The 26,231-nt window shown below is 32.3% G+C and overlaps 1 protein-coding gene and 1 pseudogene across 1 annotated transcript; both read right to left on the bottom strand.

Moving 5' to 3' along the window:
* Positions 1–6,157: 6,157 nt before the first annotated feature.
* On the bottom strand, positions 6,158–13,199 carry LOC107861146 (annotated as a pseudogene).
* A 6,701-nt stretch (positions 13,200–19,900) lies between these two features.
* Positions 19,901–20,257, bottom strand: LOC124897194 (auxin-responsive protein SAUR36-like). Its single transcript, XM_047409841.1, has one exon. The coding sequence runs from the start codon at positions 20,255–20,257 to the stop codon at positions 19,901–19,903; it is 357 nt and encodes a 118-aa protein (XP_047265797.1).
* Between the last annotated feature and the right edge of the window lie 5,974 nt (positions 20,258–26,231).

The raw sequence follows: 26,231 nt of genomic DNA on the forward strand, positions 1-26,231 counted from the left end.
TTTTACCCTCCCCAGACCTCTCTTTGTGGGAATACACTGGGTCTGTTGTTGTTGTTGTATATGCCCAAATTTTAGAGAAATTTGATGTAACACACCTACCTTTGCGGGGGTCTATAACCCCCTGAGCTATTTATTAGTGTATTTTAGTGACATTTATAAGTTAATTAAAGAATTAAAAAAAATCTAAAAAAAATTAGTGCAAACAAATGTCAATAAAATACGCTAATAAATAATCTAGGGGGGTCACAGGACTCCTGCAAAGTTCTAGGGGTCATAGAATCCCCGCAAAATTCAGACGAGTAACAACCAATTTCGTAAAAGTTTAAGGTATATTTGAGAGCATTTTCCTGTTTCAACATGTTTACTCCATTTCAAACATAAAAAGTACAAAACAAAAATAAAGCATAATTTTGTAATTCTTGAACTAAATCTCATATTTCTTTTACAGTATAAAACTATAGAAATTATTCATATTCCACTTTCACATATGTTCATGAACAAGCCTCATATTGGTTATTTAATGTAACATCGAGACATTGCCCAGCATACGTGAAAAATACATTAGTTTGTGCATAGATTGGAAGACCTCCATTAACATAGTATATATCATCATGATCATTGGAGATGATAGTAGTATTGATTTTAGTGACACAATCGAAATTAGGAATGCTCAATTTCACTTGAAGTAGAGTACATGCACATGAATTTCTCAGAGTTGCATTCCATACTTGTTGTCCTTGAATGACTCCTGATTTTGCTTGGCTGATATTTATAGGATTGCATATGGAACTCTCAATAATGCCTGCACACATGAGAGCAAGAAAAAGAACTAAGCAAACAACTTTGATGAAGTTTGCCATTGAAAATTTTGTATTATTAACAATAACTTAAGTGAGACATTGCTTTATGAATTATCTTAACTAGCTTTATAACAATGCACATACTTTTTTTTTTTTTTTTAAAAGCCTTATAAGGTGTAAATAGTTTGTTTTTCTTTATACTTTTTATGAGCAATTTGGCTCATACATGTCAGTATCTCCCCTTTGAACTATGTTTCACATGATCCATCTCCATTCATGGACTAATTTGGAGATTAACTATGTTACACTTTTATTCTCTCTCTCTATAAGAATGACGTAAAGTTTACCTCCCATCAAAATTGTGAGCTTTGAAATTAATAAAGAAAAAAGAAATTTTGACCTTTTGGTGAGGGATGGGATAAAAATGGAACAGACCTATTTGGACACAACTATAACAGAAAGAAATTAAAGTTGGAGAGAACTTAAGTGAGGAAATAGATTGGCAGTAACTGAATTGATGATGAAGTTATGACCAATGAAAGTACATAACTACCTCAGAAAGAGCAGCTAAGGGAAAAGAAACGTGACACTTTATAAATCCAACTAAAAATTGTAGAAAAAGGCAACAAAAAGGACACATAAAAGTGACATAAAAAGGAGTACAATTATTGTACTGTAGAAGTGAATGTTGTGTCACCATTCTTGCCTAACCGTTTGTTGTGAAGATAGTACAGTACAGTGGTTAAAATATTAGTAGTACAACTTAACCACAATGAGTTAAAAATATTCATAACTTATAAAATAAAGTTTTATGTCGGGATGTTCAATTAAAGAAGTCATTCATAACGTAGGGAGAGGAATAACTAACATATGATAATTCATTGATTTCGAAAAGGCTTACAACAAAATTCTAAGCAAATTCGATGGAGATGTTTGGAGGCTAGTGGTGTACCTGTCGCATACACCAAAACTAACAAAGATATGTATGATGGAGCCAAAGTTCAAGTAGGTAGCGAGGAGACTCAGAACATTTTTCAGTTTTGATAGGGTTGCACCAGGATGGAATGAGACACATTTTCAACAAGAAAATTAATATTAATAGCAATTGGGATCCCATAACCAGAAAGGTGGTAAATGTAAGCGATTTTCCATACAATAAAAAAATATTTTCGACCAATTTTTAAAAAGAAATAGATGTTGAAGCTCACTCCGCTCAAAAATTAGTTTTTTGAGGTGAAATTGTCTAAAATCATACCTAGAACTGAGACCAAATATCCACATCCAGTATGTCGAACTCGACAGCGCATATGATTTTGCACATAAAAATTTACATTTATGTCGTGTAATTAGTTCACTAAATTGTGATTCGTAATCACATTAGTTATGCTGGTCTGGTTTCAATTTAATTTTCCAAAACCTTGAAGGACCACAATTAATTAATCTTACAGAAAGCACATTGTTTGATGTACGTTCAGTGAAGAAGCAATTCATCACGACAAACTGGCAGACTAGCACACGAGCAACATTAATATAGACAGTTGGGCTCTGCAGCTTCTGCATGAAATTCGGCAGCTTCAGTTATCTGACAATCACTTCAATGACACAATTTTATCTTCAAATTTCAAGTAAAGATATAATTGTGTGGAAGGTAAATGAGAATGTCATTGATAGTTGGATGAAACGAAAAATAAAAATATATTAAACAAAAAAAGATACATGATGTTGTGTGTGGCAAGTGTTGGGGAAGAGGGGGAAGGGGGGAAGGGAAGGTGTTGTAAGGCAACACACAACACTACCATCTTGCTTGGACAAGATCCATATGATGAGTGGGGATGGGCCAAACGGATTACGTTCGAACATGATGCTTGTTTGACTTGAATAAACCTGCGTTCTGTGATTAGCTAAAGCTTTTAGCATGATGTTAAGTGTTAGATCCTAACAAATAACATGATCAAACTTATATATATCCTACTACCTGCCAGCAGAAAAGGAAAGGAAGAAACAAAAGCTTTTGCACGTATTCACTCACATTACTTGAATTTTACCTATCGGAAGACTATTACATCAAGGTTTTAGATTAAATGTTCAAGGGTGATTGATGAAGATGAGTCACAACAATTTCAATAAGGTCGAATCCCAAGATAAAGTCAATATGTTATTGATAATTCAATTTTTTCCATTTCAGAATTGTTCTTTGAGAATAAATATCCTTTCTTTGGTAATTTCCTAGGCTAACCAATAACATGGAAGATTTCAAAGTGAAGTTGAATTAAGGAAGTAACTTTGTAAGTCTGCTATTCAAAGTGGGCCTGATGATCAACCACTACGACTTTATGAATGAAGAGTTAATAGTTAAAAGTTCTACTATAACTTGTCGTGAATTTCATATTTAAGTTGTCACGCTGCACTAAATTAGCTCCCGCTATGTGCGGACTTAAAAGATCTATTGTATGCAATCATACTTTGCATTTCTAGATGAGGCTGTTTTCAAGGTTTGAACCCTTCAAGATGAGGTTGTTTCCGAGGTTTGAACTCATAACCTTCGAGTTACATGACCACTAACTAATTAAGATACTTCTTAGGTATTGAGTTTGCCAGATCTCAACAAGGTATTGTCATGCATCAGTGAAAGTATGCTCTTGAACTCATACCTGAAACTGGACTTAGTGCTGCCAAACCAGCTCCTACACCTATGGACACTACTACAAAGTTAACCACTAGTTAGTATGATCAGCATATCAAGAAAACTGATCAAGATTGTGATGTGCTTGCTGACCAAGGTGCCTATCAAAGACTTGTAGGCAAGCTGCTGTATCTAATAGTAATTAGATCAGATATAGCATATAGTGTACAAACACTAAGCCAATTCCTACAAAAACCAAAACAGTCTCATATGAATGCAACTCTTAGAATTGCTAAGTATATGAAGGGCAAACCAGGACAAGGTCTACTATTGTCTAGCAACAAATAGGATGTACTCACAGCCTATTATGATGCTGATTGGGCTGCTTGTGCGTTCTCTAGGAAATCTATCACAGGGTACACTATCAAGCTCGGTGATTCACTCATCTCATGGAAGTCAAAGAAGCAGGCTATTGTGTCTAGAAGCTCAGCTGAATCTGAGTACAGGAGTCTAGCTTCCACAGTGGCTGAACTTACTTGGATTATTGGCCTATCAGATCTTGGAGTTCAGATTCAGTTACCAGTTACAGTCTTTAGTGACAGTAAAACTGTAATTCAGATGTCAGCAAATCATGTGTATTATGAGAGGACTAAACACTTAGAAATAAATTGTCACTTTATCAGGGAAAAGATTCAACAAGGCTTAATAAAGCCTATTATGAGAGGACTAAACACTTAGAAATAAATTGTCACTTTATCAGGGAAAAGATTCAACAAGGCTTAATAAAGCCTAAATACATTTCTAACACATGATCAACCTGTCAAGAATGAATCTTGAGCCTAACTTAACCTTAAAAGCTAGCCCGAGAGGTGAGGATTACTCAAGTCCATATAAGCAAACCACCAGTCCATTCCCCAACCAATGTGGGACTTTTTACCCACTCTAACCCCCCCCCCCCCCATGTCTAGGCCAAACTGGAACTAAAGCGTGGAACGTGAGCCCAAAACGGGGATGAACCTGGCTCTGATACCATGTCAAGAAATGGATCTTAGGCCTAACTCTACCTCAAAAGCTAGCTCAAGAAGTGAGGATTACCCAAGTCTATATAAGCTAACCACTAGTCCATTCCCCAACTAATGTAGGACTTTTACCCACTCTAACACCCCCCTTATGCCCAGGCCTAACTGGCACTAGCGCGTGGACCGGGAGCCCAAAACGGGAATGAACCTGGCTTTGATACCATGATAAAAAAATGTACCTTTGTTTAGCCTAACTGATAGCCCTATATTCGGCTGCTTTGGAGCCATCACCTCTTCAATTTGTTTGATGTACCACTTGTTGGGTTTGAAATCAAGAGGGTGTCATACAGAAGCTATTAGTTGCAAACTATTGAGACGATAAATCAGACAAAAAGAAAAACATGCTAAAAACATGATTATTATATAGTTTGGCCAATTGACCTACATATAAAAAACTAACATAAAAGAAAACATAAAACTATTAGAGAGAAAATCTTCCCCTAAACAAAGACACTTTAAAGACTACATTGTGGATGCTATTATGTTATTGTATGAGAAGAGGGGTCTTCTATTTATAGATGCCCAAAACCTTTCCTCCAAGAAAGAGACTTGTCAAATATGAAAAAGTTTTATATTTTCTTTTCAGGAAAAGTAAAATTATTTATGGTTACTTTTATTTCCTTACAAGAAAAAAGTAAAACTTAAAATTTGGTAAGAAAATCGGAGAAAAAATTCAAACAAATCTCCCCTTTTTGGCTTGATTTTCTGGAAAAATATTCTTGATCCTTCTTCTTCATACGGTCTTCATATATCAACGATCTTCATATATCACTGCTGCTTGCCATTATCAAAATTTGATATGGGTTAAAAATTGGAGCCCTATGCATTAAAAATAAAAGCGCGGGTTGATAAGATTAAAAGAAGAGCCTTGTGCATTGAAAGTGAGCACAGGTTAAGAGTGGAGCTCATGCGTTAAAAATAAATGCACGAGTTGAAAGGAGCCCACTGTTCAAAAAATCTGGTAGATGCTCTAACCAAAAGTCTAAACAGAGTCCAACATGAATACTTAATCTCCAAACTTGAACTTGCTAACATATTTGCAGTACCAAGTTTAAGGGGGAGTGTTAAGGAGATAGGTTAATACAAATGTAACAAAAAAGCTAAGTATCAGTTAGTTACAAAAGTTAGTTAGGAAGGTAGTTAGTTATCTTCTAGAAGAATACTACTCTATATATACATAGGCTACATGTACTACTCAGATGAATGAAAATACAGATTGGCAGTTTTCTTCTTCTCTCATTTCACTCTAATCTTCTACTTCTTCATCTTTATCATCTTCATACTCTACTGCTTCTTAATCACTAACTCAGATGCTTCTTAATCACTAATTCATCACTCCAAGGCTCTTCTTTTAAGTTTTCACCTTTTTTGTGCTAAAATATATTTCGACGCGGAGTAGTTAGCCAAATATTGTTCTTTGTTCCACTCAACAATAGACAAATATAGATTAAGAGCATCGAGATGTATTTTAATATCAAACATTCTAATACAAAAATAATGATAATTAACTAGATAAGTGAAAATAATAAATAGTTAAGATATGAAATTCGCGAAAAGATAATGGTTAAGGTGTGATTTTTGCCATTAACTTTATCTGAAACACTACAATCATTTGACAAGTTTTGGATTCTAACAAAGAAATACAGTAACAAAAACTAAAGCTCCAGCAAAGATATCATTGTCCTTGCCTTGCTAAGGGATTCAGCAAAAAGAGAAATATGTTCCCGGAGTTCTTTAGCCTCAATACGTTGTTTGCCAAAGAAAACAACACCCTTTATGTGATCAACCTTGATGGCTAGAAAATTACATCTAACAACGTCAGCTGATATCTTCTCAATCATAGTGAAGTCAAAGAACGGGATCATCTTAGATATGTTATCAATCTGTATTGTTTGATACACCTGAGAAACCTACTTGAGCAACCTTAAAGTAGCAAGTTTTTCTAAGGCAGGAATACACTGAGACAGTTGTACTTCAGGAACCGTGGAATCTGAAGACAGTTTATTGCGAAGTTTTGATATTTTATTCAATATGGGTTGGACCTTTAGTGCCAAATCCAAATGAAGAGTGTCATTGTCTAACAGATGATAAGGATCTTTTACTTCTTGGGTGACACAGGACATCACACCTTTGGACACGAACTATGAGAGAAGTGATAACCGCGAAAGCACTACTTTGTTTTTGGCTTTGGGTTCAACTTAAAAACCAATTAGATTGACCAACCTGAAACTCCTCTCCTTATAATTTTTAAGATCAAGATGAGATGCATCATGTGACTGATCATATGGAGGCATTGAAAGTGCAGCTAGGGCAATGGACGATGCTATTAACTGCAAATCCTTCTGGCTTAAATTTTTGTTAAAACCCTTCAGAAAAGAGAAAAGTTTGAGCCATGCATAAGCATGATAAAGATGATTTGATGACATACAGAATATCTCAGCAAGCTTGACATAGTAAACACCGATGAATTGTTAGGAAAGACGGGCACACAATCAAAGAGCCCGATAGGGTAGCAGTGGAAAATACCCAAGACTAAACTTTCCCTTCAACTTGAACCAAGAGGAGACAAATAAACCCAATAAAAATAAAGTAATATACAACAAACAACTTAACCAAATGAAACAAGACAAGAATAAAGGAAATCACACGAGACACAAGATTTACGTGATAAATCCTTCAGTGTGAAGAGTAAAAAATCACGGGACCAAAACCTCTACTATAATCACCAAAGATTTATAATATTGTCCTCCAAAATGGAAACCAAACAAGTTCCAAACAACAAGAAATAATACATAATCCACAACACCAAACACTAGAGAAATAAAGGAGTGAAAGCATAAAAAATGCAGCTACTATTCGGGAATAAAGAACAGGAGGTACAGGCCACAAAATCAAGCCCCGTCAGTTCCTAATCAAATATTGAGATGAGAGGAACAAGCAGTCCAAAAATCAGCTCAATCGGACAAGAAATGAAGCAAAAATCTCAATTTGAAGTTGACAGCTGTGGCTTAAATTTAGATGCGAAAATCAGCTTTATTTTTCACTCTTTGGCTGCTAAAAAATCTCTTTTTGTGATGGTAAATAAGACCTAAAAATATCAATATATATTTCCCATAGTAATGGGCCTATGGGCAAAAGTGGACCCAACAATTCCCCCCCCCCCCCCCCCCCCCCCGACTATGTGGAGAAGGCCTCCATCTCAACGATCATGCAACAAGCTTCAAACTTCCCTCTTGGCAAAGCTTTAGTCATCATGTCGGAACCATTATCATCCGTATGAATCTTCTCAAGTTCAAGCAACTTAGAATCCAACACATCCCGAATCCAATGGTATCTCACATCAATGTGTTTAGACCGACCATGAAATGTAGAATTCTTGCCAAGATGTATGGCACTTTGACTGTCGCAATAAAGCACATACCTCTCTTAAGCACAACCAAGTTCCCCCAAGAATCTCTTTATCCAAAGCAATTATTTACAAGCTTCAACGGCAGCAGTAAGCTCAGCTTCTGTAGTAGATAGAGCAACACATTTTTACAACCTAGATTGCCAAGACACAGCTCCCCCTGCAAAAGTAACCAAATACCCTGAAGTAGACTTGCGAGTATCAACATCACCGGCCATATCTGAATCAGTATAACCACAAAGACTAAGCTTCCCTGTACCAAAACACAAATTCAGACTAGAAGTGCCAAAAAGATATCTCATAACCAGTTCACAGCATTCCAATGCTCTCTTAATTCCAGGATTAGAAAGAAAACGACTCACAACACCAATAGCATGAGAAATATCTGATCTTGTGCGAACCATTGGATACATCAAACTACCAACAGCTGAAGCATAAGAAACTTTCTTCATATCTTCCTTCTCATCATCACTGGAAGGACACTGCTTCGTGCTCAACTTGAAGTGCGTAGCTAAAGGTGTACTAACAACCTTAGCCTTGTCCATGTTAAACCTTCGAAGTACTTTCTGAATGTACTTCTCTTATGATAACCACAACTTCTTGCCCTTTCTGTCACGGACAATCTGCATGCCAAGAATCTATTTTGTTTGTCCTAAGTCTTTCATAGAAAAAGACTTACTCAACTCTTGCTTCAACTTTTAAATCCTGCAAGCATTATGACCAACAACAAGAATGTCATATACATAAAGCAACACAATAACAAAGTCACCATCAGAGAATTTTTGCACAAAAATACAATGGTCTTAAGTAGTCTTCTTGAAGCCCTGCTGACTCATAAAGGAACCAAACTTCCTGTACCACTGCCTAGGAGCTTGTTTCAAACCATACAAGCTCTTCTTCAATTTGCAAACATAATTCTATTTTCACTTGATTTCAAAATCTTCGGGTTGCTCCATATAAATTTCTTCATCTAAGTCACCATGGAGAAAAGCATTTTTAACATCCATTTGCTCAACCTCTAAATCTTGACTTGCAGCTAAGCCTAGAACCACACAAATGGATGACATCTTTACAACCGGAGAAAATATCTCATCAAAATCAACTTCCCTTTTCTGGTTAAATCCCTTCATAACCAATCTAGCTTTGTTTCGTGGAATTGGATTACTATTTTCATGCTTCACCCAAAAAACCCACCTATTTTTCAAAGATTTTCTGTCTTTAGGCAGCTTAACCAAATCAAGGGTATGATTATCTTGCAAGATTTAATTTCATCTTTCATAGCATCAAACCATTTTTCTTTTTCTTCACTTTTCATGGCCTCATCAAGACTCTCAGGTTCTCCCTCGTCAGTCAAGAGTACATACTCACTAGGAGAATAACAAGATGAAGGTATTCTCTCTCTTGTAGATCATCTGAGAGAACTCTCTGGAGCATCAACAACTGGTTGCTGATCAACCATATCAACTTGCACTAGAGCATCAACAACTTCTTGCTGGTCATTCTGAACATGATCATCATCTTCATTATCAACTTGATTTTCATCATCATGGAGATTTTCTTCAGGAGCAGTAGTCAAAGAAACTAGATCAACATCAACTAGGCTCTCACTACTCTGAGAATCAACCTTCTCAGATTTATCAAAATCTTTAATTATTTGGTCTTCAAAGAATACAACATCGCGGCTTTTAACAAGTTTCTTCTCAACTGGATCATAAAAACGATAGCCAAATTCATCTTGATCATAACCAATGAAGATACATTGTCTAGTTTTAACATCCAACTTTGACCTTTCATCCTTAGGAACATGAACAGAAGATTTACACCCAAAGACTCTAAGATGATCATAAGAAACATTCTTACCAGATCAAACTCTGTTAGGGACATCACCATTCAAAGCAATAGTAGGAGATAAATTGATAACATAAACAACCGTATTAAGTGCTTCTGCCCAAAAGGAATCTGACAGCTTAACATCTGAAAACATACATCTAACCTTCTCACCTAGTGTTCTGTTCATCCTCTCTGCTAAGTCATTCAATTGAGGAATCTTTGGAGAAGTTTTTCGATGTCGAATACCATGCTCTGTACAATATCTATCAAAAGGACCAATATACTCACCATCATTATCTGAACGGATGCATTTCAATTTCTTTCCTGTCTGTCTTTCAACCAAAGGCCTGAAAATTCTTGAACACATCAAGTACTTGATCCTTGGACTTAAAAAAAAATACTCAAAGTTTGTGAGAATGATCATCAATAAAAGTCACAAAGTAAAGTACACCACCATGAGACCTTACTTTAAAAGAACCGCACAAATCAGAATGCACCAACTCCAGCAAATCGAGCTTTCTTGAAGGCGGATGACTCTGAAAAGAAAATCTTTTCTATTTACTGGCTAAGCAATGAACACACTTCTTCAACTTTGCTTGTTTTACTCCAGAAAGTAAATTTTTCTTAGCCAAACTATCAATCCCCTTCTCACTCTTATGACTCAACCTTCTATACCACAACTCTGATGAAGTATCATTCTCCACCAAGTTTATCAAGCCTCTAGAAGTAGAGCCCTAAAATACGTATAAGTTAGACAACTTGTCACCTCGAGCCACAATCATCGAACCTCTAGTAAGCTTCCACTGGCTAGCACCAAGGGTATTAACATAACCCTCATCATCAAGACTTCCTACAGAAATCAAATTTAGGCGGACATCTGGAGCATGCTTGACATTATTAAGAACTAGTTTGGATCCATTGTTACTTTCCAAACAAATCGTGCCAATGAAAAGTACTTTAACTTCATTATTATTGCCCATTTTCAACATCCAAAAATTACCTGAAGTATAAGAAGAAAATAATTTCTTCTTTGGCGTAACATGAGAAATAGCACCAGAATCCACAAACCAGCTAGACTCATCGCAAACAAGATTAATGACACTCTCCCCACAAGCAACAAGAAGATCATCATTAGCAACAACAACAATGCAATTTTCATTATCGCCTTCTTTCTTTTGTCGTCTTATATCTCTCTTATGCTTGTAACAATATTTCATGATATGCCCCTTTTTGTTGCAATAGTCACATGTAACATTCTTGAATTTGGACCTTGACTTGCTTCTACTTTTATCTCTATCATTTGAATCTCTGTACTTGTTTCTCCCCTCTCTTCAATAAACAAAATATCAGAGTGTGAAGATGAAGAAGATGAGGCCTGAAATCTTCTTCTTATCTCTTCATTTAAGACACCACTCTTAACATATTCTATAGTTACAATACCACCAAGAGCAGAATTAGTCAAAGAAACTCAAATTTTTTTTCAAGAGTCAGGCAGAGTATTAAGAAGCCAAAGTCCTTGAATTTCTTTATCGAACTTTACACCCATTCCGGACAGCTGGTCAAGGACACCCTGAAAATAATTTATATGATCAGAAATAGGATTGCCCTCTTTATACCTGATATTCATCAATTGCTTAAGCAGGAACAACTTGTTATTGCCAGTCTTCGAAGCATAAAATGTCTCGAGCTTGTACCACAAACTTCTAGCATGTGTCTCATTCACAATATGATTTTTAACATTATCTTCAACCCATTGTCTGATATAGCCATAAACCTGTAAGTGCTCAAATTTTCAATCCTCATTTGTCATGGATTCAGGTTTAGTAGATGCAAACACAGGTAGATGCATTTTCTTGACAAATAGAAGATCTTTCAACTTGCCTTTCCAAGTATGATAGTTACTACCATTCAAACACACCATCTTACTCATATTTGCCTCCATCATTTAAATCGACAACAACCAACGCTCTGATACCACTTGTTAGGAAAAACGGGCACACAATCAAAGAGTCCGACAGGGTAACAACGGAAAATACCCAAGACTAAAATTTTCCTTTCCACTTGAACCAAGAGGAGACAAATAAATCCAAGCAAAATAGAGTAATATACAGCAAACAACTCAACCAAATGAAACAAGACAAGAATAAAGGCAATTACACAAGACACAAGATTTACGTGGAAAATCCTTCAGTGTGAAGAGTAAAAAACCACGGGACCAAAACCTCCACTATAATCATCAAAGAGTTACAATATTGTCCTCCAAAATGGACACCAAACAAGTGCCAAACAACAAGAAACAATACATAATCTACAACACCAAACGCTAAAGAAATAAATGAGTGAAAACACAAAAAATGCAGCTACTGTTTGGGAATGAATAACAGGATCTACAGGCCACCAAATCAAGCTCCGTAAGTTCCTAATCAAATATTGAGATGAGAGGAACAAGCAGTCCAAAAATCAGCTCAATCGGACAAGAAACGAAGCGGGAATCGCAATTTGAAGTTGACAGCTGTGGCTGAAATTTAGGTGCGAAAATCAACTTTGTTTTTCTCTCTTTGGCTGCTGAAAACTCTCTTTTTGTGATGGTGAATAAGACAAAAAAGATCAATATATATGCCCCATAGTAATGTGCCTATGGGCAAAAGTGGGTTGGTCCAAATTGAGCTTCATTTTATCCACATAGGAAGGGACAAAGGCCCATGACCCAACATGAATGATGCCTTGGAAGTTTTCTTAACCATGCACATTAAACCGTATATGTCTTCAATGGAACGAAAAGCTTCCTGCCAAAGACTCAATTCAGTAGCAACTTTCAGCTGTTCAAATCTAGTGTCTAGATACAAGTGCAGGCTCTCTGGCGCAGACAGATCAGGCCGGTCCCTCTGATCTCTATACATGTTAAGATTCACCAAATGGCTCCGGATGATTTCACAAAGACGACTAAACTCTGTTGTAAGTTTGTACTGCTTACAAAACTGAAAGGCTCGGTGTGCTGTCATTGCATACAGAGACTCCAATCTGGAGCTGTAGCGCGAAATCTCCAGAACAGTTTTATATGTCTCCCACAAGAACTTAAACCAGGGATTGACAAGCTTGCGATCATATATATCAGCTTCCAAGTCTACCAGAGCCTGTGCCTGATTGCCAGCCAGTTCAGCTCGCGCATTAGCTAAATGCATGAAGTGCTTTATTACCTCCTCTAAGGAGTTGATGTTCACTCGTTGACAAACTGTACGATATTGAATTAAGACATCCCTGGCAAACCTCCAATTTCTCGTATCAACACATAGTTCTACATACTTTAACATTATCCTTCCCAGAGTTTTTCCCCATGGTCTATAACTCCTTGAAATAATAAGATCATAAAGTTTTTGCAAAGCTTCTTGCTTTTGTCCATCACCATTAATCAAATCTTCAGCATGCTTTAAAGCATTCTCAGGTCTGGCAAAAATCGCCATTTCAAGGAAGAAATTAATCAAAACAATAGAGAAGATGTAAAAGGTTTTATTCAATAACTCAAAAGCTCTTAATTCTGATTATAAAAAAATATGTGACAGAGAAACCCTAGCTAGGACTACAAAACTTATTCCGATTTGAATTAGGAGAAACAAATCCTAACTTATTAAATAAATATCAATCGTAAACAAATTTGGTTTCCCACTCTAACTCTAACTTTGAATTATTATCCCAACATTTTGTAAGACACAAATAAATATAAAGACATCTATATTTTCTGCTTTCAGATGCCATTAATCTTATGACGAAAATTAGACTACCCATAGAATTTTAATCAATTAAAAATGTCCTACAAAATGATTTATTAGGGGAAAAAAAGAATCTGCATTACTGTACGAGAATATTGAGTTGGTAATATTGACAAAAGATTTAAATCTCGCATACAAGATTTATCACAAATGGGTCGACTTACAGTTGGTCACCACGTGGAAACAAAACTACAAAAATAATTCAAAAAGATTTAATACAGTAAATAAAGTTTAAAATAGTTGGTCTTTTATTGACTTAGACACCTCCTTAAAACAAAATTTATTAGGAGTTTATTTTATTAAATTTGTTTAATTAATTATGCTTTGAAATATAAATTAGATTGTATACACTTTGTTAATCAATAAGAATAATATTGGAAGAACATAATAATATTTTCTTGATTTTATAAGGAACAACTAAATTGAAACAAATATTTTTTAAAAAAACGTCAAATATTTTGAAACTGAGGGAGTGTGATTAAGCTGTATGTAAGTTACGTATGATTAAGCTGTATGTAAGTTACCCTTTATTTAACACATATTATGCTTTTCTATTGATTTGAGGAATTTAGTTTTTTTCTTGTCTGGCATAAAATTTCTTTTTTTTCATTCGGGACTTATTGTTCCGCCTAATTCATATTTCGGATTCATGTCGCTTATAATTCATAAAAAATGAACATTTCTTATTAGGGTATAACAACATCGCAGATTGGGAGAAAATAAGATTCTTTTTTCTGTGGTTACAAAGATGTAATTAGGAAGTTGCATGGTGGTCGTGTTTGTTCACTAAGTTGTGATTAGTAATCTGATTAAGCATTTGAGTTGGATTATGAATCTTAATCTTAATTTTTTAATTTATTGATGTCCTATTAAGCAACTTCATTAAGACAAGCTGCCAGTTTGCACACGAGCTAAAATAGACAGTTAATTCGAATATTGCATAGGATACGCCAACTTGTCTTGTCAACACCATGCAGTCATATGGAAATTCCATTTTGGTTCCGGCTACAGTGGCAGAGCCAACATTTTCACTAATGACTAAAATGAAGTAAATTTTATGAAGAAACAAAGGGGTGTCAATATATATATATAGTCCGATGAAGGAATGTCAATTGTCAACAATGACGTACGCAGAACTTTTATCGAGCTGTGTCAATATTTACAAGGAAGAACAAAAAATTAATCATCACATTTTGATATGTTGTATATCCATGACCCAATGGTATAGTTTATTTTTAAGCTGGAAGAGATGTTGATCCAATACAAGTGAACGGTAACCTCAATTTAAAGAAAAATTTGTAAGATTTACAACAAAAAGAATAGGTTGAGATATTTGAGCGTTGGACCAGCATATCAAGTGAACCCGTTAGTCAAGTGGTGTCTTTTAATTTTGTATGTTCTCTTTATAAACAGTAAATTAATCTTAATATATATGCTTAGTAAATTTTGATGAAACAATGTCACTTGACAACTTCACTCAATATTTGGGCCTGTTCTTAAATGTCGATTGACATCCCTTAAATATATGTGGCTCTATCATTCAAATTGAGTAATAGCATTTTAATATTTGTATATTATGACACACGAGGAATTCTAGCTTAATTTACTATAATAAACAACATTGTAAATTTTATCGAATATAAAATGCCTGTTGTGCAAACATTAACTTTGTGATAAAAATAAAAATCAAATTGTAACCGAAAAGATTTGAATCCACAATCAAGAGGTTAATGGAATTTTTACATGTCCCACTACTCCATTAGACCGTCAACACACTTGATTTATGTGTTCCTACCTTATTATTCTTATATATTTATTAGATTTCTCTATATAAATACTAGATTCGCACGAAAGTTACTGAATTTTGAAAAACCCGCCTTCTAGATCCGCCTCTATGTTTTTCTCTCCTTAAGCAACACATTATATTGATTGAGACAAAGTGAGAACAAATTGCCCAATCAAGTCGCCTAACTATCCTTAAGCAACACATTATATTGATCGAGACAAAGTGAGAACAAATTGCCCAATCAAGTGGCCTAACTAGATATAATTGCAGGCTATATTTAATACTAGTATTGTCACATCCTTTTTCGCTCGAAGGCCGAGTCGAGTCGAGGGGTTTTTCCAATTAAAGTGACGATATTGAATAGAGATTATCCTATTTACAGAGTCGCCACTTGGAATTGAGTTATGGTGTTCCAAGTCACCTTAGTGTATCTCTAATCAAGAGAAAATGACTCTTTATAGGTCTACGAAAATAGAAGACTGGGTAAAGAATTTTGTTGATCGAGGGAAAGGTGTGAGGCACCCCTCGAGTCCCGTGGTTTTAGCACGATCGCTTTTATTGACTTATCTTGACTTAAATTATTTTAATAAATTATGTTAAGGCCTAAAATCGCTCATTTTTAATATCTAAAATTTGTATATATATTATATTAAATTAATGAAAATTAATTTGAGAAAATATTTGCCAAGGTGCATTATTGCATCCTTAAATTTTAAATGTCACAGAAAGATGTGTACGCCACATTCTTAATTGAAATGATTTTTTTTTAACGTGTTTAAGAAATTTGTTGAGCGTTTATAGGCTTTAATTTATTTCTTGTAAAATCGTGACAATTTGATCTTATCAAAAACATTATCTAACTTTAATAATAAATTTGAGCAAAATTCATTTATAATGATTAATTGATTAATTTAACAAAAATAATTCTCAAATTTATTAATGACATAAAATAAAATAAAATAAACAATAAACTAATAAAATAAAATGTAAAACTATCCATACTATGCCAATTTTATTATAATTCCCTAAATTTATTATTAAAACATTTTTTTGAAGCTTGAAGTCCTTCCTTTTCTTTTTCCAAGTTTTCTTATTCCCACTTTGCATTCTACATGTGTGCGTGTGTTTTGTCATGAATGATTGATATGATGTAGTGTGCTGCGTGTGTATATGTGAAGTGTATTGTGTATATATTTTTTTTTTTAAATAATAATAATAATAAAAAATTAATTACTTTTGTTTTGCATGCATGCAGGGTATATACTGAACATAACCTTAGTCTTTTAAACCCTAATAACCTTAAAAATTATTTTATTTAAAGTTTAAAATCAATCTAATTGACATTATTTGAAATACAACAAATGAATTAAAAACAAAAGCATAGATCATGAAATATATAAAATAATAAACTAAGCATACTAAATAATAATAAAAAAAATCATGAAAATAACTTTATTCATGTTTCGATGTACAATGAAATCTATAAAATAAATTGTACAAGAAGAGATAAAAATCCGTACGACAAATTAAACCAAGTATCGAAACAAGAATATCTTCACCGGAAATTCGAGCGGAGACCCAACCTCAGACTCTTTTCTTTTCCTTCCTCATTTCTTATTTTCAATATTAATTTTTCTATTTTTCTCCCAATTTTTCTTCTTCTTTGTTTTGCTTTGTCACAACGTTGCTTTTCCCTTCTTTTTTTTGTTTCATTATTTTTCTTCTCCTTTTACTTTTCCTGCCTTTTGCCTTTCTGTTTTTTTTTTTTCCTGCTTTCTTTCCTCTTTGTTTTTTTTTTTTTTGTGTCTTTTTCTTTTTCTTGGTTTTTGTTCACAAAATGTTGTCTTTTTTTTTTTTTTTCTAAGGTTTTGCTTTTGTGTCCGTGTGTGTAGGGGGGTTGAGAATCCTTTTAAGTAGAGGAATTTTGGGGGGAGGAATGGGGGAGTAGTTATTTATTAGGATAGGATTTTTGAATTTTAAAAAAAATATATATTTTTTCTTTTTTTGAAAACAATAAATAAAATAATAAATGATAAAAAAAATAATAATAAAATAAATAAAATAATAATAACAATAAATATAATAATAATTAATTAATTTCATATTAATCAAAACATAATAACAATTTATAAATAGACAAAAATAAATATAACAAAATAGTATTAAAACTACTATTTATTTATTCAAATTTATAATAAATAATACTATATATATATATATATATATTGAATTTTTATATAATTTTTAAAATTAGGATAAAAAAATAAAATAAAATTAAAAATAAAATATCTCAAAATTAAATTTATTTAATTATTTATCTTTCAACTAAAAGTTATTAAAAATAAAATAAAATAAGAATCAAAATAATATTGGATTAAATTATAATATAAATATTTAATATCAAAACATATATATATTTTACATTAGGAGAGGATAAAATATTATGTGTCTACAAGTATTGTTTGAAAAGTTAATTAAAATAAAAATACATGATAAACTATATGATGGTATAAGAGAGTCATTGCATGGAATATAACTTAAAGTCTTATCATTAATCATCTTAAAACAACCTAGTTAGTCTCATTACAGTGGTACATTCTGTGATTGATAGTCTGAACCTGGAGTGGTATTTCATTTTGTTTGATAGTCATTATTCGACACAAATGATAGTGACAAAATAACTGGTTAATTATATGAAGTGTTTTTACTTAATGTGATATCTTATTTATTCATCTCACTATTTAGAATGTCTCAATAAAATTAATAATCTAAAATAAAATTTAATTAGGAATCATAAGTATATGTAAATATACATAAAATAATAATAATTCACAGTTGTTTTTTTTTACATGCTTATTGTTTTTAATATAGTATTCTTAAATACCACAAAAGTTTTAGTTAAACGCACATAGTAATATAAAACTAATGAATAATTCTAGTTAATAATATGTTAATGATGTGTTTATAATACATTACGTTGAATTTTATTATAAAAATTTTATTTATTATACAAAGATTTAAGTTATTTAATTGGAAGTTCTAAAATGTTTATAGATAATTTTCTTTTTTTCTTTTATACAAAATTTGAACTTTTTTTTTACAAGCTTCAATATAATTTTTGGGAAATAAATTAATAGTTCATCATTAAAAAGTTTTGGGGCCTCTATATTTTGCGGACCTAAAGCACTTTTATCCAAAGGAGAACCCAGAATTTGAACTTGACGGGTGCACCTCTATATTTAAATATAGTAATTAATAGTGTCAAAGTTCGACATACAATTCTTTGAAAACTTGTTAATTATAGTATTTTATAAACAAAATTTTAATATTATTGAATATCATTAATTAGATTTAATATGAGAAAAGTGTGTTATTCATCCTACTTAAATTCAACGCACTTTCATATTTTGAACAATAATAGAAATTTTTAGAAAAATATGAAATTCGAGAGATTTGTTTGCTAGATGGTTGCAACGGCTAACGTTCGATTAAAGCCTATTTCAAACTTTAAATTGCTTTTTTTTTTAAATAAAAAATAACTCAATGATTAAAAGATAAAAGAAAATAAATATTATACAGTATAAACTAGGGAGAATATCTACCTTTTGAAGTTGGAGAGAAGCTTGTATTTTGAAATAAAATAAAAAATAGGTCAATAATATCCACAATACATAAAAGAAAAAAGAAAAGATGTAAAATAAATTACTATTAAGTACAAAGTCTTTTTTAATCAAAAGATAAATATAAACATTTGCACAATAATAGTGTGTAATTTGAAAAATGGAAAAAGGAGCAAATAAGAAAACGTTGTTATTAGGGTTCGAACCTGAGCAATCAGGTAAAAAAAACAACTTTCAAGTGGCATGTCCAACCATTTCACTAGTCAAATCAATTGTTTCTATAAGTGCACAACATGTATTTAACATAACACCCTAATATATATAGTGATATAAAAACTATATATACAAAATTTTTCTCGAGGCTAGAGGGTGCACGTACACTCCCTACACGCAATGTAGGTCCGCCTCTGCATTTATCGAACCGAAAAGAGAAAGATAGAATACTGTTTTAGTCAGCCTAACGTGTGTTGTTGTACAATGTCTTTTTCTATTGAAAAAGCGGCTAACTACTGCAAATTCTATAATTATTGGACCAGCAAACCTAGATTTATCACTAACTCGTTCAGTTTGCAATCTTGTCGTCCCTCTAATAGTCTAATTCCATGCAATCTTTTACGGACAGGTCAACAATTTAATTTTCTTGCAAGTTTCTGAAATTAATTGCTTAATTTGTTGTCTTGTGACTTGTGACAATAGAACTAAATAAAAATATGTACTAATCAGTAAATTAGCTTAATTTTAATAATTTCTGCTAAACTATAGTCATAGAAGAAGCTCTTTTGAAAACAATATGCGTACATGTACAATATACGTAACTGTTCAGTAAAAGATGGTAATTGAAATGCTAAAGATACTTTTTATGATCTTGTTTGGATCACCATTTCGTCTTTATATTTTAACTAAAGATGTTATACAAACTGATGCTCCCGATCTCAAAAGAAAATATATTGACCTGGAGCTAGTTGTCTCGATCTTTATGACAGGGCCCATTATCCACTGCCCGTGGCGGCGATTCTTGATTTAACGTTCTCGAATTCGGATATCCTAGATGGTATTTGGATCCCACCCGAATAATTATACCCATAAACCATTTCTGCTTCCCTCAACAATTCAGCAAATAAAGGGTGATTAAAATATATCACAGGCACCACAACTCTACACGTGTCATCTTCCTGTTCGCCCACGTAAACTGCCAAGTGTCCCTTTGGTACACTCACTCTGTTCTTCGGTTCTTGCCCGACCCGGAAATAACCCGAATTCGTTTTCCCAAAATTGAGTATTTTTTTTGCTCCATGCTTCAAGAATTGTAGACATTTGCGCACCTTGGAACCTCTCACTTTCTTCATAGCTCAAAAAAAGAATTCTCACAAAACAAATACTCCTACTATACTAGTTTCTTTTTATATTTCAGTAATGGGTTGGCATTAATTTGAAGAGAGGTATTTTGGAATTGGTAATGAAGAAAGAGGTGAACAATGAAGTGGCTAGTGGCAAGGTGTTTTTATGAGTGATGTGGCAAGTGATGAGATATATATATGGAATGTGAAAGAATATATAGTTGGTATGTATTATATGTACACACAGAATGAGGGAAATGGTCGGCACATAGGATAGAAATGTTCAGAATTTGTTTGAGAAATATATTGAGGGACAAAGAAGAAGGGCGATCAGCTTAATAGACGCTATGATGCTTCATGGCTTTATTGGAGATTCAGGAGTAACATTACTTTATCCGTTTTAATTTTTTTTTTTTTTTTTTCTGATTTTGACTTGATACGAGATTTAAAAGAGTGTATGTTGATCTAATGGTCTTAAATTAATGATAAGTAGAATATTTCAAAATGTCTTAAATTTGTGATTTTAAATACGCTCGAGTGAAAATTAAAATTAAAGAGTTAATCAGAAAATATTAATATTTTTAAAACGGACTAAAAAAAAATTAATCAATGTACTAAACAGCTTCATAAATTGTGCACTTATACGATATGATTAATAGTAAATTTACGTTTAAAAAATTGAAAACCCAAGATTCCAAAATCCTAAATCCATCACTGTATTTGAATTTTAACTTGAATATTATCCATCACTGTATTTGAATAATATTTTAACATGAATATTATCCTAACTGGATAATCATATTCATGTAAATTATATTGTTATATTATTCCATGAAACATGAATATGATCCTACTACATACTCCCTCCGTTTCGAAAAGAATAACCTAATTTGACTTGGCACGAAATTTAAGAAAATAGAGAAAAATTTTGAATCTAATGGGGTTAAATTAAAGATATGTCAAATATACCAAAATGTACTTTAATCTTGTGGTTTTAAACATGCCATATGGAAAGTTAAAATAAAAAAGTTACTAAAAAAAATGAGTCATTCTTTTTGAAACGGACTAAAAAAGAAAGTGGTCATTCTTTTTGAAATGGAGGGAGTATTTTATTATATTATTCCATTGTTGATTTTGTCATATTGTGTAAGTTCAATTATATTTGCTAAATCATTTTGATGTTCTACGTATTCATGTTTGATCTTACACATCCTATTAATTCAATGAAGGTTTGGGATAAAGATGAACAGGAATACAAAACAAAATATGGGGTTCGTAACACACATGGAATGCTTGAGCAATTGAGCCATAAAAAGATACGAATTCCCCCATACCAAATATCAAAGAATATGTGAACTCCATTCAATATTTAGGCATATATAGAGATAGACAAATGGCCATCAATTTTCAATACCATAAATGTTTATCTCGTTTTGGCATTTTTGCTATTTGCGATCCTCAGATTTGTTGTTCTAACTTCTATATGATATTATCATGTTAACCCACACAAAACTTTTCGCCTTATATTCCTTATGTTTTCTAGAATAATGAAGGAAATCGAATTAGTCTTATGTCATTCGACCAACCAAACAACCCCTAATATAACTAAAAGAAAGTGGAGATAATATAGAAGAGTTAATTTTTGGACAAGAGACGGAGCTAGGATATTGAAAGGGGGCATTTGGTAAATAGAAAATTGAAATAGGCTTCACTCTGACACCATGAATTAGAGCCCAACTTTTTATTTATAATTTTAATTTTCTTTTTAATGGTTATATTTTAATATATTTAATTACAAATTTACCTCATACGGGTGTGAGTGTAGAATTAAAATACACGGGATATACCCAAACAAAATCATATTATATGGGTGTTTAATATGATTAACCCTAAAAAAGAGAATCAAATTGTTGTAATTAAAAGCCACATATACTTTGTAGATCGTAATTTGTCCACTAGCTTATCACTTATCAGTAATGTTCTGTTTGTCGATATGCAGAACATATATAGATTATGAGTCTTTAAAAATCATAACATGATTGATGTCCTATTATATAAATTAAATTACGACAAATTGCCAGTTTGCACACGAACTAAAACAGTTGTCTTGCCACCACCACCATGCAGCCATCTACAATCTTCATTGTCAATATTCATTATTCCAAATAATTTTATCTTCATTTCAAGTATTAAGAATAAAAATTTGAATGTTTTTATATTCCAACACACGAGTGCTCTTAATTACTTATTAGTTGATGATAAACAATACTATTACATAAGCCAGATTAGATTTTGGATTCAAGTAATATTCACTAACTTTAAGCTAATACGTGTACAAATTAATAATTAAATCGACCTAATTACTGTTTGTCCTTGATGACTCTTAGCTAGGTTCCACGAAGGTAAGAATTTGATTATAGTATAATTAACAAGACTAATTACGTTGTTTAGAGACAACCCCATTTCCAGTAGGGGACAAAAAAACAACTTGTATATAGCTGGAGTAATCTGTAGTAGAGACAAATCCTATTATCTATATTGTTTGTATGTACCATCATGTACTATCAAAGGGTATGTTATATTGTGAATTAACATATTAAAAACAACATTGTAAAAGCTGCGTTATCCGTAAAGTTGGTTTAATTTGATGATTAAAGGTCTGAATAAGATTTTGACGCCAGGTTTCACTAGTAAATTAAATCCGTTTGGTTCGATTTATCAGCTTCCGATATTATTGACCGATTTGACGTGTATGCATAATTTTTTTCATTATTATTCAAAAATAAACTTTATATCGAGTAAGGTATATATTTTGCCTTTCTTGTGTTAGAATTTTAGCTCGGAAGCACAAACCCATTATGGTTTGTTTTCAAAGTGTACGACTTGATATATCAAATTTCACACGATGTAACTTTTTTCTGAACCCCACAAAATGTTTTTATATATCGAACTATTTTTTACGTGTTTCAGGTGAACAATATAATGAAAAATGATATATTTTAGACAATTGAGAATTCCTTGATTAATGTGTTAAGATGCATGATTTCCACTGATTTAGGGTTGTGTCTACAAGAATGAGATTAGACAATTAAACAGACAAATTGATGTTATTAAATTCGGTCAATTTTCCAATTTGTCTTCCCACTACCACGAAATGTAGACATATTCACATCACAATATTCCCCCCCCCCCACATCAACTGATACTATCAGATGTGGACTTATGATTTTAAATTTATAAGCGTGAATTTTTATATAAAAAAAAAAAAACTTATTGGTTCTGAGTACATTGTTTATAGATGTTCACTGAATTTTAAATATAAATATATAATCAAAATCAAAATTATTAAATTTTATCGAACTCATTTGTTAGCTTCGTCTCCGGACACAATGATCTACTAGTAAGTGGAATGAATCTATCTGAGTACTTATATTAATCATTAAGTGAAAATTGTTGAAGAACACGACAAAGATACATTTGGATTATCTACTAATTTTTACCTACCATGTACTAAAAAATCCTTTCAATTTTTAATTTACTGATGAAACAGATCAATTCATGAAAGTACATATAATATCCCCCACCCTCATTCTTATATTATTGAGTTATAGTTTGGGTGCAACAATTATCCATCAATAGGACAACTCATGTGATCCCTAGTTTGTTTGCTTCCAATTTATTCATTGTACAAGCAAGCTTCTTGGACATGAAAAATTATATAATGGTGCCATAGCAGAGATAACATAATTACTTAATAGTATAATAATTACTTGATTTTTTAATTGTTTTGTTCTATTTTTGGTTATTTTAACAACACTATAATATTATTGGACGCAGTTTTTCCAACTTTGGCAATATCGATTGGGGCAGGTTTCAACCAATCACCAATTTTCCACTTGAAATTACGTTTGCAGAATTGCATGGATTGATTACTAATGGTTTGCAGAATTGCATGAATCAAGATAATGGTTTAAATTTATAGTGATTGACCAAAATGAATTTAATCAATTTATTGCTCATTAATCAAACTCATTTAGCCTAAATTCTTAGACAAAAACTTGTCATCTCTATTTGTTTCATGAAAAATATGCTGAATGATGCTGTCAAGATTATTGACCATAGTGCCTTGAACCCATTTGCACTTGCAAGCTTTGAACATTTACCATCCTTTACTACCTTAATTTTGAGTGCTGATAAGAATGGAACAAAAATAAATAGTGTCTTGAACAACAAAGGAGATATTGATATAATGTACCAAATTATGAAAACTTTGATAGAAATAAAATATGTAGAATTGTGATTAATCTAATGTTTCAAACTCCAAATATACATCACGAATTTTTATTGAATCATAAAAAAAAATGATTTTGCACTAAAACCATAATGGAAGACTTGAAACTTGAAAGGAAGGATTAGTATTGAATATTGAGAAATAAGTAAATAAATTCTTGGTTGAACACATATTCAGACCCTTAAACTTGTCCAAAATTTTCATTTAGACACTTAAACTTTATCTTGTTTCAATTGAACATAAAACTATATACAAATTTGTTTCAATTAGACACAACGATATGACACAAGGTATGGACTACACAAAAATTTAGGCGTGTGAGTGTTGGCTGACGTGGATCATAATAGTAATATTAGCAAGGAAGTTCACATAGAGAAATAAATTGGAACAAGGAAATGGATGCAGCAACCTGCCAACATGCCAAGTCAACCTATTGTGTCTAATTGGAACAAACTTGTGTATAGTTTTATATTCAATTGAAACAATGTAAAGTTCATTTAAATCTTGTTTTCATCCTCTTTTATTGTAGTTTGGGCCTTGGACTTGAGAAGTCCAACTTCAATACCTAAACAATGGGCCTTGTCTTGCAATCCAACTTCACCCTTACTAATAAGGGCCAGTATGGAATTGCAACAATGGGCCTTCTTGTGAATTATCATCGGAAAATGACAGTAATATGTTTGAGTCATCTAATTTCTAAAATATATACAGAGCGTATAAGTTGTATACATATAATTTATACATAACTATACATATTCATGAACATACCTATATGCAACCAAATTTTATAACAACCAAAGTTTATAGATAGTGTATATTTCGGCCATGTTGATAAACTAGCTAACTGAAGGATATATTGCCAAATTGCTAGGAAATTTTCACATTTATGTTTTTTTTTTAACAAAAAAACTGTTACGACTAGTTTATGTACTTAAGTATACTACATACTTGAATAAGTAAAATGAAGAAGGGTGCCATAATCAAAACAGTTGACTCCTATATATTTTTTAATTTTTGTAAATGATCCTACCAAATTCCACTTCCACACCTCATAGTCACTTTAATTTATTCATCAATCATTATCGGATTTTACTTGCAATTTATTTCTAATTATGTCAACAAATGATTCATTTTCTAATATGACAACGATCAAAAAGTTTAGCTTACGATGTTGAATGTATATATAATAGTCATAAATAAAATTAAATAAGTTTCAATATTGTCCAACCAGACAAATTCTCAAAGTTTGACTTAATGTTTCTCCAATAACATTGATGGACATCAATATCATATGCCGCTATAAGCTTTTATTTCTGATCTATTTGAGGGAATACAATATAAACCTGATGAAGAAAAGGTTACAAACACTATGTGGTGTTATAATGTAGCATGTACAATAGTTAAATGTCTCTATAACAACATTATTTGTTTGAATATTTTTTGGGGGCTATGTGGCGAAATGATGTTATAATGGAGAGCATACAATGTAAAATAATATGAAAAAGCAATTTCAAAAAACTCTACATAATAAAATATCATATATTATAAAGAATGACTGTTATACTTAGCTGAAAGGGTGGACAAAGCCAAGCACGTTCAAACATTGCTCCAAGTGCCTTCTTGGGCTGCAATTTAAAAAAGGAAAAATTACACAAATCACATATTTAAGACATCATATTACTTAATATCTCT

This window comes from Capsicum annuum, chromosome 1, assembly GCF_002878395.1.
Source record: "Capsicum annuum cultivar UCD-10X-F1 chromosome 1, UCD10Xv1.1, whole genome shotgun sequence".
Taxonomy (NCBI): domain Eukaryota; kingdom Viridiplantae; phylum Streptophyta; class Magnoliopsida; order Solanales; family Solanaceae; genus Capsicum; species Capsicum annuum.

Excerpts from the sequence above, each read along its gene's own strand:
- LOC124897194 (XM_047409841.1), bottom strand. The coding sequence starts at position 20,257 with ATGAAGAAAGTGAGAGGTTCCAAGGTGCGCAAATGTCTACAATTCTTG.